This window comes from Mytilus edulis, chromosome 1 (genome assembly GCF_963676685.1).
Source record: "Mytilus edulis chromosome 1, xbMytEdul2.2, whole genome shotgun sequence".
In the NCBI taxonomy this organism is placed as follows: Eukaryota; Metazoa; Mollusca; class Bivalvia; order Mytilida; family Mytilidae; genus Mytilus; species Mytilus edulis.
This window is the reverse complement of record NC_092344.1, coordinates 88,093,475-88,112,985: the sequence shown is the minus strand read 5'-3', so window position 1 is coordinate 88,112,985 and position 19,511 is coordinate 88,093,475. Positions and strand designations below refer to the sequence as shown.

General features: G+C 31.3%; 1 protein-coding gene across 4 annotated transcripts in view; it reads left to right on the top strand.

Annotated features, from left to right (window-relative positions):
* The window catches only part of LOC139515473 (sortilin-like), a 67,948-nt gene extending 51,584 nt beyond the window's left edge, over positions 1-16,364 (top strand). For 2 of the 4 annotated variants that reach the window (XM_071305056.1, XM_071305049.1), the window contains 7 exons: positions 463-579; positions 965-1,097; positions 7,161-7,313; positions 9,916-10,022; positions 10,598-10,709; positions 11,851-11,988; positions 13,246-16,364. In XM_071305056.1, coding sequence (XP_071161157.1) covers positions 463-579; positions 965-1,097; positions 7,161-7,313; positions 9,916-10,022; positions 10,598-10,709; positions 11,851-11,988; positions 13,246-13,260 — 775 coding nt within the window. In that variant the 3' untranslated portion in view covers positions 13,261-16,364. The remainder of the gene's footprint in view (positions 1-462; positions 580-964; positions 1,098-7,160; positions 7,314-9,915; positions 10,023-10,597; positions 10,710-11,850; positions 11,989-13,245) is intronic. The other 2 variants (XM_071305065.1, XM_071305060.1) reach the window with 1 other exon arrangement.
* Positions 16,365-19,511: the final 3,147 nt, after the last annotated feature.

Genomic DNA, 19,511 nt, shown 5'->3' with positions numbered 1-19,511 from the left:
TACAGTTAATGCACTAATGCCAAATAATAGTAATTGTGCAATATTTTGGATTTAGATGAAGTTTCGTATGCACTAAGAATATAATTGAACTGCATCTGAAAATAGAAAAAAAAAATAGATGTAGTATTTATGATTAGGTACAAAGATTGATTAAAAATATCTGAAAAAAGGTCTCAGATATAAAAAGTGTATGTTAAAAGCAGTTAAAAATGTACAATTCACATTAAAATTTAAATTTCCTGGAATTCCATTCACAAAAATTTTGAAAAAGGTTGCAAAAACAATTACATAGTTTAGAGGAATAATAAATAACTGAAGAAGGCCAATGGCCGAAACGTCTGAACAATTGGTTAATTTATACAATTATAAAATACATTTAAGTCAAGCAGATTAAGATAAAACGATATTTACTGCTGTGTGAAAAAACAAAAAAATAATGCATGCATTATATGAATATTTCAGTGATTATGGGTTTTACAGACCTGATGGTAGGGATGATTGTGTAGAACAGCCTAATTTTAATTTACCTAAAGTGGATGTATGTAAGCAAGGTCATGAAGAACAAGTTATAACACAAGGGTATTTATTATTATTTTAATTTAATTTAACTGAAGTTAATATATGGAAGCAAGAGTCTCTCCCTCATTAACATAAAGGTAAATTTTATCTGAAATTTACATCACATAATAAAAAATATTTATTGTTTCTTAAAGCAAGTGAGAATTTGTTATCAGCTCAAAATTTTTAATTTCAATATGATAATAAAAATATGTCCTATTCTGTTTCAAACTTTAACCACACATGTCCATTGCCATAGATATGGGCACATTTCCATAGTAAGACGTTGTAGAGGAAGAAGATTGATTGCTCAATACATAAAAAGACTTTCCAGACTATGAGGCAGGATGCATTGGTTATATTGATAACAGAATTGTAATACAATTTTTTTTATTTTTTTTCACAGATATAGAAAAATACCAAATGATAAATGTGTAGGAGGGTTTTCACCAAATGGAAAACTGATAAATTTAGGTGAGCAGTGTGCATCAAAAGATGAGGGTCAAATAGCTGTGGAAGAAGTACCACAAGAAACAAAGGTAGGGATATTTCATCACTGTATATACTGTGGATTCATTATTATTCGCTGGATACCAATTTCCGAGGATTTGGTGGATACAGGTAAACCACGAAATAAAGTGTTCAAAAAATGTCAAATTTTTTATAGGCTTGTATGCAGACCTCAGCAAAACCACAAAATTAAATATTCACGAACTTACAAGTTTTTCGTTATCCACGAAAATTGGTACCCACAAAAATAAATGAATTCACAGTATCAAGATCTACCAAGGAGTTGTTTTGTCAGTCTTTATTTTTTTCTAAGTTTTTGGGACTTTTTTTTTTGTGGTAATATATTGAACATGAAAATAAATCAGTGGCAAATATTGTGAAGAAAACACTTTTAAAAGTGTATCACTACTGCTGAATTTGGAACCCGGATTATGCAATGCTGACAACAATCATACACAATTAGTATGTTGCAGAAAACAGAATCATATTTTTATAGAATGAATAATCCAAGTATTCAAATGAAATTACATTTCAACAAGTGACCGAACAACACATTGATTCTTTATAAAAATAAATGTCCCCAAAAATGCTATTAACTACAAGACTTTTATTCCTACAAAGCATTATAGATGACAACTCATTTTGCTGTCAAATATGACTGCTTTATTCCATTGAGAAATTTAGCACATTTTTAGCTCACCACCTGGTCCGAAGGCATATCAGCCAACCAACCAAGATGGCTGATATGGCTAAAAATAGAACATAGGGGTAAAATGCAGTTTTTGGCTTATAACTCAAAAACCAATGCATTAAGAGCGAATCTGACATGGGGTAGAATTGTTTATCTGGTCAAGATCTATCTGCCCTGAAATTTTCAGATGAATCAGACAACACATTGTTGGGTTGCTGCCCCTAAATTGGTAATTTTAAGGAGATTTTACTGTTTTTATGCCCCACCTACGATAGTAGAGGGGCATTATGTTTTCTGGTCTGCGTCCTTCCATCCGTCCGTCCGTCCGTTCGTCCAAATTCAGGTTAAAGTTTTTGGTCAAGGTAGTTTTTGATGAAGCTGAAGTCCAATCAACTTGAAACTTAGTACACATGTTCCCTTTTGGTTGATCTTTTAACTTTTAAGGCCAAATTAGATTTTTTACCCAATTTCACGGTCCATTGAACATGGAAAATGATAATGCGAGTGGGGCATCCGTGGACTTTGGACACATTCTTGTTGGTTATTATCTTGAATATTATTATAGATAGAGATAAACTGTAAACAGCAATAATGTTCAGCAAAGTAAGATTTACAAATAAGTCAACATGACCAAAATGGTCAGTTGACCCCTTTAGGAGTTATTGCTCTTTATAGTAAATTTTTAACCATTTTTCTAAAATTTTAGTATTCTTTTAAAGAATCTTCTCCTCTGAAACTACTGGGCCAAATTCAACCAAACTTGGCCACAATCATCATTTGGGTATCTAATTTTAAAAATGTGTGGCGTGACCCGGCCAACCAACCAAGATGGCCGGCATGGCTAAAAATACATAGGGGCGAAATGTAGATTTTGGCTTATATCTCTGAAACCAAAGCATTTAGAGCAAATCTGACCTGGGGAATATTCATATTTTCTTTGGTATTTTGATTTTATCAATAGGCATGTCTTGACTACTTTCTAAATTATATCTATCAGCACTATTATCATTTGTCATATAACTTAAACCTGAAGTTATAGATGACCTTATGCTCCTCTTTTTCTCTTTTTAGCTCACCTGGCCCGAAGGGCCAAGTGAGCTTTTCTCATCACTTGGCGTCCGTCGTCGTCCGTCGTCCTGCGTCCGTCGTCGTTAACTTTTACAAAAATCTTCTCCTCTGAAACTGCTGGGCCAAATTTAACCAAACATGGCCAAAATCATTATTAGGGTATCTAGTTTAAAAATTGTGTCCGGTGACCCGCCCAACCAACCAAGATGGCCGCCATGGCTAAAAATAGAACATAGGGTTAAAATGCAGTTTTTGGCTTATTACTCAAAAACCAAAGCATTTAGAGCAAATCTGACATGGGGTAAAATTGTTTATCAGGTCAAGATCTATCTGCCCTGAAATTGTCAGATGAATCGGACAACCCGTTGTTGGGTTGCTGCCCCTGAATTGGTAATTTTGAGAAAATTTTGATGTTTTTGGTTATTATCTTGAATATTATTATAGATAGAGATAAACTGTAAACAGCAAAAATGTTCAGCAAAGTAAGATCTACAAATAAGTCAACATGACCAAAATGGTCTGTTGACCCCTTTAGAAGTTATTGCCCTTTATAGTCAATTTTTAACCATTTTTCGTAAATCTTAATTATCTTTTACAAAAATCTTCTCCTCTGAAACTATTGGACCAAATTAAACCAAACTTGGCCACAATCATCATTCGGGTATCTAGTTTAAAAATTGTGTTCGGTGATCCGGCCAACCAACCAAGATGGCCGCCATGGCTAAAAATAGAACATAGGGGTAAAATGCAGTTTTTGGCTTATCACTCAAAAACCGAAGCATTTAGAGCAAATCTGACTGTAGTAAAATTGTTTATCAGGTCAAGATCTATCTGCCCTGAAATTGTCAGATGAATCGGACATTTCTTTGATAGGTTGCTGCCCCTGAATTGGTAATTTTAAGGAAATTTTGCTGTTTTTGGTTATTATCTTGAATATTATTATAGATAGAGATAAACTGTAAACAGCAAAAATGTTCAGCTAAGTAAGATCTACAAATAAGTCATCATGACCAAAATGGTCTGTTGACCCCTTTAGGAGTTATTGCCCTTTAAAGTCAATTTTTAACCATTTTTCGTAAATCTTAGTTATCTTTTACAAAAATCTTCTCCTCTGAAACTACTGGATTAAATTAAACCAAACTTGGCCACAATCATCATTGGGGTATCTAGTTTAAAAATTGTGTCCGGTGATCCAGCCAACCAACCAAGATGCCCGCCATGGCTAAAAATAGAAGATAGGGGTAAAATGCAGTTTTTGGCTTATCACTCAAAAACCAAAGCATTTAGAGCAAATCTGACATGTGGTAAAATTGTTTATCAGGTCAAGATCTATCTGCAACAACAAAAGAAAGAGAGTTTTTCACGACCTCAGCTGGCTATACAACCCTTGCACTGGTGGCAAAGGGGGGGATTACGCAACAACAAAACTACTTCACAACTTTCTCATTACTTTGCATTTCTTGTTAGATAAATTTTACAAAAATTCTCCCCTGAAACAACTGTCGAATTTAAACAAACTTGGTTTAAATCACCACTAGGATATCCAGGGACCACTGTGTATGATGACCCTGCCTGCCCACATGGCTGAAATAAAACATAGGTTTCAAATGCACTTTTTAGTATTATATCTCTGAAACTAAACGACAGTACAACAGTTGCATTTATCATGCAACAATTGTAAATAAAAATATCAGGTGAGCGACATAGGGTCCTTGGACCCTCTAGTTTTTCTTGGTTTGCTAATTTTCTTTTAATACAATCAGGATCACATTAAAATATTTGTGGAAGATGTATCATGTTATTGTTTATAACGGTTATAACCATATGATACTTATTTCCATATTTTAAGTCCTAAATTGTTTTATTATGAAAACATTTCCCTTTTTAAACCCTTAGTATAGATTTATGTACTGTATAAATAATCCTATTTCATCTATCGCTAAAATACTTTTAAAACTTATAAAACCCTACATTTCCCTAAGAGTGGACTTAAACAATTGCATCAATTTTAATCATTTAGGCGCTATTTTCTGAAGATAGGTCCGCCGTTCTTTAAAAATACCACAATAACTGTGCGAAAATAAAGTTTTGGATTCTTAATAACATATAATATTTTGTTTCTCTAAACAAATGTGCTTACGCACTTACCCAACTGCGTCAACCATATTTAAACAACCATATGATTATAACATCGCAGAAATACCCTTAAATCCGTTGCCAAAAGGTTCTTGAATGAAACTTTCTTATACCAATGTATATAAGCGCGTATATTCTAGAATTACAGATCGTCTCTTCAGAAAACAGCTCAAAATATGAATCAAAAATGAAATTATTATATTCAAAATCAAGATATATTAAATGTTTTAATATTATCATTATTTAGGCAGTTAAATACTTTAAAATATAACCAACATCTTTAAAATATTTTTACCTATTGTTATTTAATTTAATATTCAAGTGTTGTTTTTTTTCTTATTTAAATATCTATTCTGTCTTTTGAAAAACAGCATATAAAAACTTCTCATTATATCATTACAATATATACGCAAATCTTATATTATATATTGACTTATACTCTCAATTACCTAACACAGTTGCCAGTCTTTTATATTGACTAAAACAATCAAATACCTATTATAAGTACCTTCACCCTTATGATAATGATTAAAAAAAATATCAATAAAAAAATTAAACCTTCACCATTGATTCATAAAAAAAAAATATAAGTCAATTATATACAGTGTATTGACTTATACTATCAAATACCTAACACAGTTGCCAGTCTTTTATATTGACTAAATAAATGAAATACCTATTATAAGTACCTTCACCCTTATGATAATGATTACATAAAAAAATATCAATAAAAAAATTAAACCTTCACCATTGATTCATAAAAAAAAATATCTACATTTTCGCTTAAAAAAACATTTTTAATAAAACATTTTTTTTAATGAGTTAATCAGCATCTTGATCATGAACAATTGTGCTCACATCTGATACACCTATTCCTAATTTGTCAAATTAATGCCGTTTTTAAATATCTTTTGAGTGAGACCTTGAACTTGTGTTTCTAAATTGTGAAAAACAGACCCTACATTGAAATCTTGTCTAGCCGTTTTGAGAAATAAAATAAAGAGTATCAAATAAAAAGTCACTTTACCTTAATATCCTTTGGTCACGGTTAACCAAAAATAACCACATGTAACACAACACATGGTTATTTTGAATAGTAGTGTATTAAAGCCTGTCTGGACCAGTGTCCATAACAGACCATCTCCCCTATACAGTCAAATACATAAGTATATATACAGAATATAAACAGTGTCGAGGTTTCTTTTAATTTGACGATTATTTCACCACCTGGTCTGCATGTAAACATGTTATATGCAACCCAGCGGTCAATTGAACAACCTTTTACAAGGTCATGTTTTTCTTAATAGATATTCCCCTGTATTTATTTTATTCAATTTAATAAACATTTTGAGAATATATAATCATAAATATAAATATATATTTATATATATATTTTAAGCCCATCATATTGTCACATTCCTCCCTTTCTTAAGAAATATAATTTTATATTTTAGTTAAAATCGGTGACAATATGAATGCTTGCAAATTTCCCTAAAAACAACAAAAATTTTCATAAATAAAATCATTTCAAAAGTTCAACAACATCTAAATGTTCAGCAGTGTATAGTTCATACAATTCTTGTGTGAATAACTAAGTTCGTAACATCAAATATCGGAACTTCTTATTTTAAGAAAAAGGCGCAACCATCAACTGCGGACCGTCTTCATAACCCCGACTCCAGTGAACTGCTCCTCTGATCGTCGTTGTCAACTCCAACAATCCATTTGTTTATCTGCAACGCCCGTCATTTAGAAGTACTGCAATTACTCCGACCTGCATGTGATCCACCATTCGTCGTTGAAAACTCCGATCTGCATGTGATCCACCATCCCTCATTGGAAAATCCGACCTGCATGTGATCCACCATCCGTCGTTGAAAACTCCAACCTGCATGTGATCCACCATCCGTCGTTGAAAACTCCGACCTGCAAGTGATCCACCATCCGCCGATGATAACTCCGACCTGCATGTGATCCACCATCCATCGTTGAAAACTCCGACCTGCATGTGATCCACCATCCGTCGTTTATAACTCTGACCTGCATGATATCCACCATCCGTCGTTGAAAACTCCAACCTGCATATATATATATTTTAAGCCAATCATATTGTCACATTAATTCAGACCTGATGGTAAAGCATAAGGCTTTTATGATGTCCACCTTACTTGATAATTTTTGTTTCTTGCTTCCACAGGACTATGCCGACAAATACACAACCTATAAAGTCAACAACATTGACATAAGCACGGAAACGGCGGATGGCAAGGATACTTTCCATTCTATGACTAAAGCTGTTTTCCAACTGCAGACTGAAATGACAGATTCAACCGCTGTACATGCTGAACAGGTAAAAATTAAACGAGGATAGGAAAAATCTCTACCGGTCGACTAGCAGATAATGTCTTTGATAAACTGTGTACCATTCAACAAGCAAAAAGAGCGTCATGAGCCTCCCCGTCGTGAGAATGCATATAGTGACATACAATCTTGTTCTGAAAGTTGAGAAGCTTCTTTAGACTCCGTCTGCGACTTCTGTTCAGAGAAGTTATTAAATTTCCAATGGAACTTGAAAAAGAAATTAAACAAGCAATCCCTTTCTAGACTGGTCTCAGAATCACTTCCTTGTCGGACACTTGTTACCTATGCACCAGTTGTTGACTCGAAGCAAAGTGATATGTCACCCGTTTATACAACAATGAAGAAATATATGGACATTTCAAAAGAAGTAGGACAGGACTTTGCAATACAGACGTTTGATCAACAACTTTACGCAGTTGTCAGGAATATGACAGTTCTTTTCCATTTGTTTTTGATGTGTTTTGTCATTTGATTTTGCCATGTGATTATGGACTTTCCGATTGGATTTTCCTCTGAGTTCAGTATTTTTGTGATTTTTACTGTTCACAACAAGTGAAATTATCTATGCCAAAGGTTTTTCAATCCCATATTTTGAGGCTTGGTGGATTTCACACACTTTCTTGTTTTATAGCTTGTATTGGAAAATTGCGGGCAGATGGAGGTCTTCGGGATCTTATAGTTGATTCCGGTGTTTATGCCGGATGCACTGTTGACCAGATGCTCTTAGGGAAATAGTTTTACCAATCAGTTCGAGATTTTACACTCGTATATGAAGCATTACGATCGCTTCGTTTTTCAGATGGTGTGAATAAAATGATGGTATTGATGTATTGATGCAATACCAAAGGATGTATTGGTAATGCTGTCCGAATGTCAAGCAAAGTTTGCAGATGAATCGGAATCTTACAAATATGTACTAAGGAGCTAATCCATCTGTATACCACTCATGTATTACCATTAACAGTTAGATTCAGGAACTGGGAATATCTCGAGTCCCCGACATTTAAGTACTGGGATATGTTCCTGAACGCGGATGAAGTAATGCTCCAAAACATTTGTGCAGAACGGGAGGGTTTGTGGTCATTGCATTTACATACTACTACTGATATGTTGCCATACTTCTTCATAACCAACAGAACAAATTACTCCAGACGGACCCCGGTTTATATTCTTGATATGCTTGATATTCCTCATAGAGTCCAATTAGCATTTGATTCTGGTGCATTGCAATTCACCAGAAAATCGCCAAGTCTGCTATTGGATCGCCTCTGCAGTCTGGTTGGAGAGAAGGAAAGTGTTGAAGGTCAAATGTCATCTTACTTCCTTCAAGATTTGGTGTGTACGTGCAAAGGAAAATCAGTTTGCAGTAAAAGAGGGACGAAAGATACCAAAGGGACAGTCAAACTCATAAATCTAAAACAAACTGACAACGCCATGGCTAAAAATGAAAAAGACAAACAAACAACAGCACACATGACACAACATAGAAAACTAAAGAATAAACAACACGAACCCAACCAAAAAACAAGGGTTAATCTCAGGTGCTCCGGAAGGGTAAGCAGATCCTGCTCCACATGTGGCCCCAGTAAAAGTTGTGTGTGTTTTGAACAGAACTTGTCCTGTACTGACATCAATGTCAAGCATCAGACCTTTGTAAAAATATCAATACACACCTGACAGATATAGATGATGATGATGATGCTATCCTGACCTATTTAATTTTACGTCTTAACAATGCTAATTCATATTATAAACTTGTTTTGCCTTCAGTTGTTGTCCACTTTTTCTGTTATTTTAATATACATTTAGTTTACTTTGACACTGAAGCTATTTCCGTTTTTATGATAGGACAATTGGGACATTCCGAATGTAAAAAAATGTCAAAAAAACAAAACGTTGATATGATCCTAATATATTGCATAAATCTTATATAAATACATTTTGATTGTACAACAAACATATTGATGACAGTTTTTTACTAAAATAACCATCATGACCATTGCAACTGAAATCAATTAAATCAACTTTCATCCCTCCATTACCTGACTTAAAACTTTTGTATAGTAGCAAGTAGTGTTCAGACTTCATTTTGATGGAAAAAAAATATTACCAAAGTTCAAGGTCATCCTTGTATGGAAACTAAATGAAGTCATAAATAAACAAAATGTATCATATAACGAAAAACGTCAATTTTAACGTTAAAAATGATGTATTTGAAAAAAATATGGTATTCCCAACAGGCTGCACATATGCTAAATGAAATGTTGTCCTCTGTTTGTTCAATATGTTTAATGTTCCTAAGTTTAGCCCAAAATTGTCAGTAAAGGCAAAATTTTGTAATATTCAATTGTTGACCTTTGACCTCAATTATGCAAAATTTCGACCACTTCTCATGCTTACAGCATCATTAATATGAAAGTTGACAATTTTATCTTTTCAATAATATATAATTTAGCCGTGTGTTCGGTGTATGCATTAAAAAAAATATTTTATGATTGTACCGCTGGTCCAAATTAGCAGTAGCTTACAGTTTCACTTGTTTATGAAGTATTTAAATGTGTTAACTATATATTATTATGTTTTTCTTTCAGAAAACTCACAATGCCAGTGCTATAGTAGCTGTGTTTGTGATTGTTGCTTTAATAGTAACAATTATGGTGGGATTCTTTGTTTATAAATATATCATATTACGGAAACAGTAAGTATAATGTGTACATAAACAAGTAAACAAAACTTACGTGTTTCACGGAACCCCCAGTAAAAACTATAAATGAAAAATTGTATTGTTAAGATGATTATTTGTTTATCTGTCGGTATTTTGTGATATTTAGATTTACTTATATTTATAAGCAATCAAACTTGATTAACATCTTCAAGTCTGTAAATACTTTTATAAAAAACATTCATTTGATCTATTCAAATGTGAGATTTATTAACTATTTACCAAATGTTTGAAATTTACATTTGTCACTCAGGTCATCTGGCCTTGATTAAGAAAACGCTAATCACCATAAAAATTATATAAATCCTGAAAATCACCACGTAAACTTGGCATTTGATGAATAATCAGTACCTATCAACTTTAACCAATGTATTTTGTTATTAATATTTTTATTATTATAACATATAAAAATTATTCTACTTAGAAAAACAAATAATATTTTCTTATGTTGTTTATGATCACTGATATTGATAATTTTATCACAAATTTGTTAAATTTTATGGAGAAAACTACTTTCCACTGCTTTAAAAATAATTTGATTTTTTTTTCAGTAATGTGACCTATAGATATTCATTACTAAACCAAAATGATGGTGTAAGTTATGATGATGAATTAGAAAATGCATTAACTAAAGCAGGATTATATCATGATTCAGATGATGAGGTAAATATAAATAAGAAGATTTGGTATGAGTGCCAATGAGACAACTCTCCATCCAATTCACAATGTATAAAAAGAATGGTTAAAGAAGGAATACAAGATATATGTAATTCTGGGAAATACCTATGGCATTTTTTGCTGTTCTTCATCTTAACAGCTTTATTAACAAAAACAGAGTAGACACTATCAGAGAATTATGTGATATTTATACATTATCAATATTTTTTCAAACAAGATTAAGCTTCTCAGCTACAATTTCATGGGAGGACGACAACCCTGAGATATAAAGATCGAGCCAAGAAATATCTTTGAAAGACTTTTTAAAATCTGTTTATAACTTTTTACCTACCCAAAGTCAGTATCATCAGGATCCCACTCTTCTCGACTGAAAACTATTCATTCTTGATATAATGATAAGAATAATATATGGATTATTGTATAAAAAGAAAACAGATCAAAGCAAAATTTATGAACATTCTGATACATATATGTATAAACAGTACTACAATAAATGAAAAGTTTAGTAAATAGGTTGTAAATTAAAGGTTTCGAAAAGTTTTCCTATAGCAGCTGTAATTTCTTTCATGACAATATAATAAATTTGAGCTTTACTTCATATGATTTGCATATGTTTCTGAAAAATACACATCAAATATACCAACAAATTGGAAAGTTAAAACAGGATAACTGCGTGAATAAGGTAAAGGGTTTTTTTGTTGGATAATTGATTTTAGATCTGTGAATTTGTAATAAAAGTATCAAGTAATTAAGGGAGCTACCATTTGATTTTTAGGGGGGGGGCTAGGATGAAAAATTTTGTCCTGCATTTTTTTTTTGCTGTAATCTCTGTCCTGCCTTATTATTTTTACTGTAATCGGTCCTGCCTTTTTTTTTTTTTAGTTTATCCTGACTTTTTTTTACCTAAATTGTCGTCCTGACTTTTTTTTTTTTGCAAGTGTCACATCCTGCCTTTTTTTTTTACTCAAAACTCCTGTCCTGCTTATTTTTTTCAAATTTCATCCTAGCCCCCCCATAAAAATCAAATGGTAGCTCCCTAATATGAAAATGACAACACAAATAATATTATAATATTATAATGGAAGTATTGACTGTGATTTGGAAAATGTATTTGAATTTTCATTAGGAATTAAATTCTCCTGCTGTAAAGAAACAGAATGATACGGCCAGTAATGGTGGATCACGTGTACCAAAAGAACAGAGACCATCAAGGTCAAATCAGTTACAGAGTGACATACAATCATACCATGATGATTCTGATGTGGTGAGTAAACACACAAAATACACAATAAATTGATTATGTACAAACCATCAAGGTCAACTCAGTTACAGAGTGACATACAATCATACCATAATGATTCTGATGTGGTGAGTAAATACACAAAATACACAATAGATTGATTATGTACAGACCATCAAGGTCAACTCAGTTACAGAGTGACATACAATCATACCATAATGATTCTGATGTGGTGAGTAAACACACAAAATACACAATAAATTGATTATGTACAAACCATCAAGGTCAACTCAGTTACAGAGTGACATACAATCATACCATAATGATTCTGATGTGGTGAGTAAACACACAAAATACACAATAAATTGATTATGTACAAACCATCAAGGTCAACTCAGTTACAGAGTGACATACAATCATACCATGATGATTCTGATGTGGTGAGTAAACACACAAAATACACAATAAATTGATTATGTACAAACCATCAAGGTCAACTCAGTTACAGAGTGACATACAATCATACCATGATGATTCTGATGTGGTGAGTAAACACACAAAATACACAATAAATTGATTATGTACAAACCATCAAGGTCAACTCAGTTACAGAGTGACATACAATCATACCATGATGATTCTGATGTGGTGAGTAAACACACAAAATACACAATAAATTGATTATGTACAAACCATCAAGGTCAACTCAGTTACAGAGTGACATACAATCATACCATGATGATTCTGATGTGGTGAGTAAACACACAAAATACACAATAAATTGATTATGTACAAACCATCAAGGTCAACTCAGTTACAGAGTGACATACAATCATACCATAATGATTCTGATGTGGTGAGTAAACACACAAAATACACAATAAATTGATTATGTACAAACCATCAAGGTCAACTCAGTTACAGAGTGACATACAATCATACCATGATGATTCTGATGTGGTGAGTAAACACACAAAATACACAATAAATTGATTATGTACAAACCATCAAGGTCAACTCAGTTACAGAGTGACATACAATCATACCATGATGATTCTGATGTGGTGAGTAAACACACAAAATACACAATAAATTGATTATGTACAGACCATCTTTCTAAAAAGTTATTGTACTGCAGAATTTTTTTAATCCAAAGTTTACCCTTTAGAAAAAAAAGCTATTTTCCTTCTGTTTCATGTTGATTCGAATATCTGCCATTTTAACATTCTGTCTGCACTGGAAAAATTGTAATAACTAAGATGTTAATTTGACTAATTTTAGGACATGATACAATAGACAAACTGTGATATGGACGGAGCAGAATTCTCAACATTCCCAGATCTCATTCTCCAAAGGATGAGAAATCCAGGACAGGGAACAAACATATACAATCCCATTTATACAAATCCATTCCAGTGTTGGGATTTCATTGAATACTCTTCATTTAATTGTATAGCAATGATAATAAGTATTAAGTTATTGTTAAATGATTATATTTGCTTTTTTCTTCATCTTTTTATTAATTACGAGAAGCAAAAAAGTTTTTTTTTATACTTTCAAGAAGGAGATATTAATGTTTTTATTGTTGCTCTATTTATGTTTTAAACTTGTCATTTGACAAAACAGGATAACTTCCACAACACTTTTCCCAACACTCTCTTCAGAATTAAATTTAATGTTATCAACACATTCCATAGAAAATATGACTTTATCATAATACTCTTTAGAAACTAATGTCCTTTCTTGTAAATTTTCATTGAAACAAATTCACTTCTTAATTTTCTCAATAGAAACAATCTGCCTATCTAAACTCTCTATAGAAAAAATATGAAGACACACAGACAACCTTGGGCTAGAATAAGGTTGACAAAGAGTTAACCTTACCAAATAAGAAATTATGTTTTTCTTTACTATATTGCTTCATGTTATTCATGGTATATTTTATGCGGGACAGAAACAAATCTTTAAGTTATATCTATAATGTTAACTGTCTTGACATTATGACGGGGAATATTATTTTTTCTTAAACAGTTGTTTTATAAGAACTTTTAACATGGCTTCATTTAAGTGTAAAGATTACACACTTTTAAAAAGAATGTGGCATGATGGAGTTATGCATAGATATATTAATAAGAGTTCTAATATTGTTTGCAAGATAGAAATTTTGAAATTGTCTTTCATATTGTGTATGTAAAAATTGAGAAAAATGTATATATGTATGCCAAAAATTTGTTGAAAGTTAATAATTGTTAGTAGCACATATGTAGGGTCATCTTAAACTGTACATGAAGTATATACTTTTGTGTACAGTCTACAAACGTGTTTAGAGTGATCAGTGAGTGTACTAATATATAATATTCAGAACATGTCATAGTTATTTATTTTTTAGGGTGTAGAATATTTGTTATGTTATTTATAATGAAAATTCACCTGTTTTTATATGTAGTATCTTTGATACTTGATACATCTAATAATTTTGAGAAAAATAGTAGATCAATTTTATTTTAATGTAGAAAAAAAAAAGATAATTGTTAAAATATTTCTTTAATTTGCTTATAAAATTATATTCACATTGAATTACTGCATACATAACTATACTTTATCTAATGCATATCATTTCATTATGTTTTTTTATTTAAAGACTTATTTTTTGCTTTCGTTTATATAATCTTATATATATACTTTAGGCTGTTCCCAAGAAATGTATATATATTCTAATTGAAGCATTTGCTTTTGGTTATATAATCCTATATATACTTTAGACGGTTCCAAAGAAATGTATATATATTCTAATTGAAGCATTTCTACTGATATATATATACATTACGGATTACAAATGTGTCGAGGTTTGTGATTGGATAACAACACAGAGATGTCAGTATATATTCAGGAAACTGCTGGGGTAATATACGACGTTTTTATCCCCAATTGGAACCTCATAAACGTCATCATAACACCAATTACTATGTGACATAGTCAAAAGCTATACAGAACACTCAGGAATGTCAGAGGCTCACAGAGGAAAATAATGACGTGCTTCAGTCAATAATACATTTTTAATACAAAATCACACAATTTACACTTTTAATACTTAAATTTAATGTTAAAAGTGTTATAATAAATTATTACATACACGATAAAATTATGTTCACAGCAAATTAGAAAATCCTTCACGTATGTCGAACATATCATGTTGGGTGTTTAATATATGTGTTGTATATATATGTTTACTAACTAAAATTTAGCTGCTTCTAATGACTAATATATATTTTTTGGGAACAGTCGTTGTCATAATGTGGACAAATCTGTATCAAGTAAAAAGAATAATATATGACTTGAGATAAATCATATGATTGGCCAAATGGCTTTGGTATACATTTAATATTGCACTATGTTCACATTAGTAATAAAATGAAATCCACATTGTTTGACAATGATTACATTATGTCATAAAAAATTTATACATAAGAACATCATTTCTTTATGGTCTAATGAACTCTAGTCTCTAGTTTCTTGTATATATTTTATGGTTTATTCCTAATGTGCTACCAAACTTTAAAGTTAATGTTTTTATAATAATTGGGTAATTTGTCTAACATGTACAGTCATACCAAACCCCAACAACAGAAACTGTATTAGGTTGGTTCTATAAGATATGTAAAATTTATAGATTTCAGTATTTGTGGATTTTTTTATTGTAAGAATAGTAATTATTTGGTATGAGGCATCTTCTCTCTCCATAATTTGTGAGGACTAGCTGTATATTCTTCATGTGCCAAATAATAACAACATGCAATAAAATCAGCAATATAGTTGTTTACAAATATAACAATGTGAGAAAACTTTGATATAAATAGAGAACTTTTGGTAGGGGATAATTATTTATGCGATTTATTGCATTTTATGCATATAATTGTAAAAATATCTTATTAAAAATTTGAACAAAGTAAACTAAAAATGACATGCTCAAAGATTTCAAAATTTCATGGTTTGTGGGAAAAAATACTTTTGTTTTTATTTATTTATATGCTTAATGTGATTGAGATGAATGAACAAAATTGAATGTGATGAATATATATGAATGTGTATTAGGTTTATTATTACTATATTATACTTTATTTTGAAGAGGTTTTCCTTTACATTTTATGGAATGGGCAATTCTGAACTGTTTTACAATGTTTGAGAAAAATATGAAACTGAAGAATTTTAAATCTTGCTTCCATAATTGTTTTTAATGAACTTTTTTTTTTGCTTATTAATATTTCATGTTTTTCCAAACATATCAATGTTGATCATAGTCCATGGCTTCTGGCTGTTCTATGTGCATGTCTGATTTGAAAATATAAGGCATGGAATTTACCCAGAATACAAACGTTTGAAAAATAATGTTATCTGGGGGGGGGGGGGGGGGGGGGGCAAATTAATAAATTAAAGTAAGTTGGCTAGATGTGTCCAGTAATTGCAGACAATCATTAAAGCTGGGGTCTGAAAGAATAATGTTGTTTATTTTAGACTTGCAGAGCTTCGGAGCTTTAGGTTTTATCAGTTTCATATTTTTTTTATTCACAATTGTCCAGATATGTCTAATGCTTTATGGTTTACAGAATGTCAGATGTACAATTTTCAGCTTTAAAAAAAAATATTTCTGCAGCCTATTAATACTAAAACTGTTAACTAACTCTAGAAGCATAATATGTTAAACTTGCCAATACATAACTCTTTAAAGAAAATGGTCTTTAACCGAAGGAAGATTTAACTGGGTTGAATAATCAAATTCATGTTGATTGTTAAATAGTTGTACATGGAAATAATAAGTTGAACTACATGGTGTTTTTTTAAAGTTTGCAATCAGGAACATTTCTAGCAATATATGTTTTTTCTCCTTTTGTTTTAAAACTAAAAATGCATTTTTTTATGTCCAATTTATTTCACTAATTTAGTGGTATGTTTGATTTTAAAGGTTTAGACGTAATGAGTTCATTTTGTTACAAATACATTTTGTTAAATTAATGAATTAAGTTAGTATTTCAGAATTATTGTGTATGCTTTATACAAAATTATAAGAAAGAAATCCTAATGTGCTTCCAGATATCAAAAGAAAAAAGAAAGCTTTAAGTTTTACTCAGGTGTTTAATTGTGTAACTGAAATAAGAATTCAAGGACACATGTTGTTAATATGGATACAGCAATGTACCTGCTGTATTTTAAATCTACTTCATGACAAAATTTTATGAAAACTGGTAAGGGGTTATACCAGTCTGTAGCTACTAAATGAAAATATATTATATTACACTTTATTTCAGTAAGCTATTTTTTCAGTTCAAGCTACCTTGACATACATGTCCATATTTCTTACCAGTACAGCCCCATTTACCAACAATGAATAGAAGTAGAAATTATAATAAATAAGTATGAAAGATTATTTTTTCTACTGTTTTAAAATTTAATGTAAATTGAAGTAAATGATATTTTTAATTCATCAAACACACAACATTTTTATGTTAACAAAATTTATTTGTAGAAAATTACCTAGTATAATTTTGCATTAATAATTTTTCAACCATAGTTATTAAAGATTTAATTAAAGGTAGTTATTAGCTCATGTTATAGTCTGTAGAAATTTAAGACACAATTTTCATTAATGTTCACAGTTGGACCATAAACTAGTAATTCATTTTCAAATTGTCAATTTTGTTTCTCTATTTCATATGAAAAAAAAATTGGTAAAGGAAATAACACCTGTAAAGGACAAACTGTGTCCCTGCCTACATTTTCATAACTGTGGAAACAGCAAGTTGTAATGAGTAGGATCTAAAGATAATTTTTGTTTCCTAATTGCATTAAACATTTATAGTAAAACGGGAATGTAAAATAGCTAAACATCTCAAGAAAGATAATAAATTTTTGTACATGCATCAAAACCATTAGATATGCTCTTTCCTTATGGTTTGTACAGACAGGGATACAGTTTGTCCTACCTAGGTGTTGTTACCCTTGGCAGATAATTCTTTTATTGGAAACTTTGGTAATTTGAAAAAAGGTCATTACAATAAACATATGAATATCCTTTAGTAGAATAAATTTACACTTGATTATGAAGAAGAATATTGTCATAAAAAATAGACATCATTTTTTACTTGACATATCTGGACATAATATATAATATATTCATTTTCTTTGGTGTAAGTTAAAATGGTTTTGATTTACATTAAACATTTTCTATGCAACTTGACTTTTGTTTTATTGTGTCCTCTTTATTGATTGACCATTAGCTAACAGAAATAGAGGGATATACAATAGTTGTCAGGTCAGTTAACTTTTCCATTATTTGCTCCTTCAAGGCTCTTCTGTTCAACTTCTATTTGTGAAAAAAATGGAAATTGTCCAAATTTCTTCTTATGGCAACACCTCACACACACTAGGATGTATTCCAACGATTGTGCATTTCAAAGTGTTTCTACAGGTGTATCTAATTGTATGCAGGATTGTGAATTGCCCAGTTTACCCATTCAGTCTATATTTGTTCAGGATTGTGCATTGCCCAGTTTACCCATTCAGTCTATATTTGTTTGTTACCTTGATTTGTGTCTTAATTGATTTATGTGATTTGAACATCGGTTATCTACTATTGTTTTTAACTGGATTTTTGTAACAAAAATGTCGGTTATTGATTTGGGGATGTACGACGGGCAGCCGGGCGGTCGGTCGGGTAGTCAGTCGGTCGGTGCGGGCGCCAATCAAATGTTGTCCGTGCATTAACTCATGAACCGTTCAACCAAAGCTTTTAAAATTTTAATATGTTGTTACTGACAACTAAATGAAGGTCAAGTTAAATAATGACAATTTTGACTTTTATCGTTCAGGAGTTATGGTTCTTGAAAGATTGAAAAATGGTGTTTCAAGTCGTGTCCATGCATTTACACATGAACTGTTCTACCAAAGCTTCCCAAATTTAATATGTTGTTATTGATGACAAATTGGAGGTCAATTCAATAATGACAATTTTGACTTTTACCGTTCAAGAGTTATGGTTCTTGAAAGATTGAAAAATTGTGTTTCCAGTCTTGTCCGTGCATTTACACATGAACTGTTCTACCAAAGTTTCCCAAATTTTAATATGTTGTTACTGATGACAAAATGGAGGTCAAGTTCAATAATGACGATTTGGACTTTTACCGTTCAGGAGTTATGGTTCTTGAAAGATTGAAAAATGGTGTTTCCAGTTTTGTCCGTGCATTTGCACATGAACTGTTATACCAAAGTTTCTTAAATTTTAATATGTTGTTACTGATGACAAAATGGAGGTCAAGTTCAATAATGACGATTTTGACTTTTACCGTTCAGGAGTTAGGCAGCAACCATTTGATTTTCTGGGGGGGGGGGCTATGGTTTATTTTGGAAAAAAAAGTTTGTTTCCAGTTTTTGGAGAAAAAAATAATTTGTTTTTGATTCTGAGAAAAAAAAATTGTTTGTTTCACCCTCAGCTGCCACTATATGTAATGCTAAAATTGAAAGAAAAAAATTGTTTTCGACTTGTCGTGAAAAAA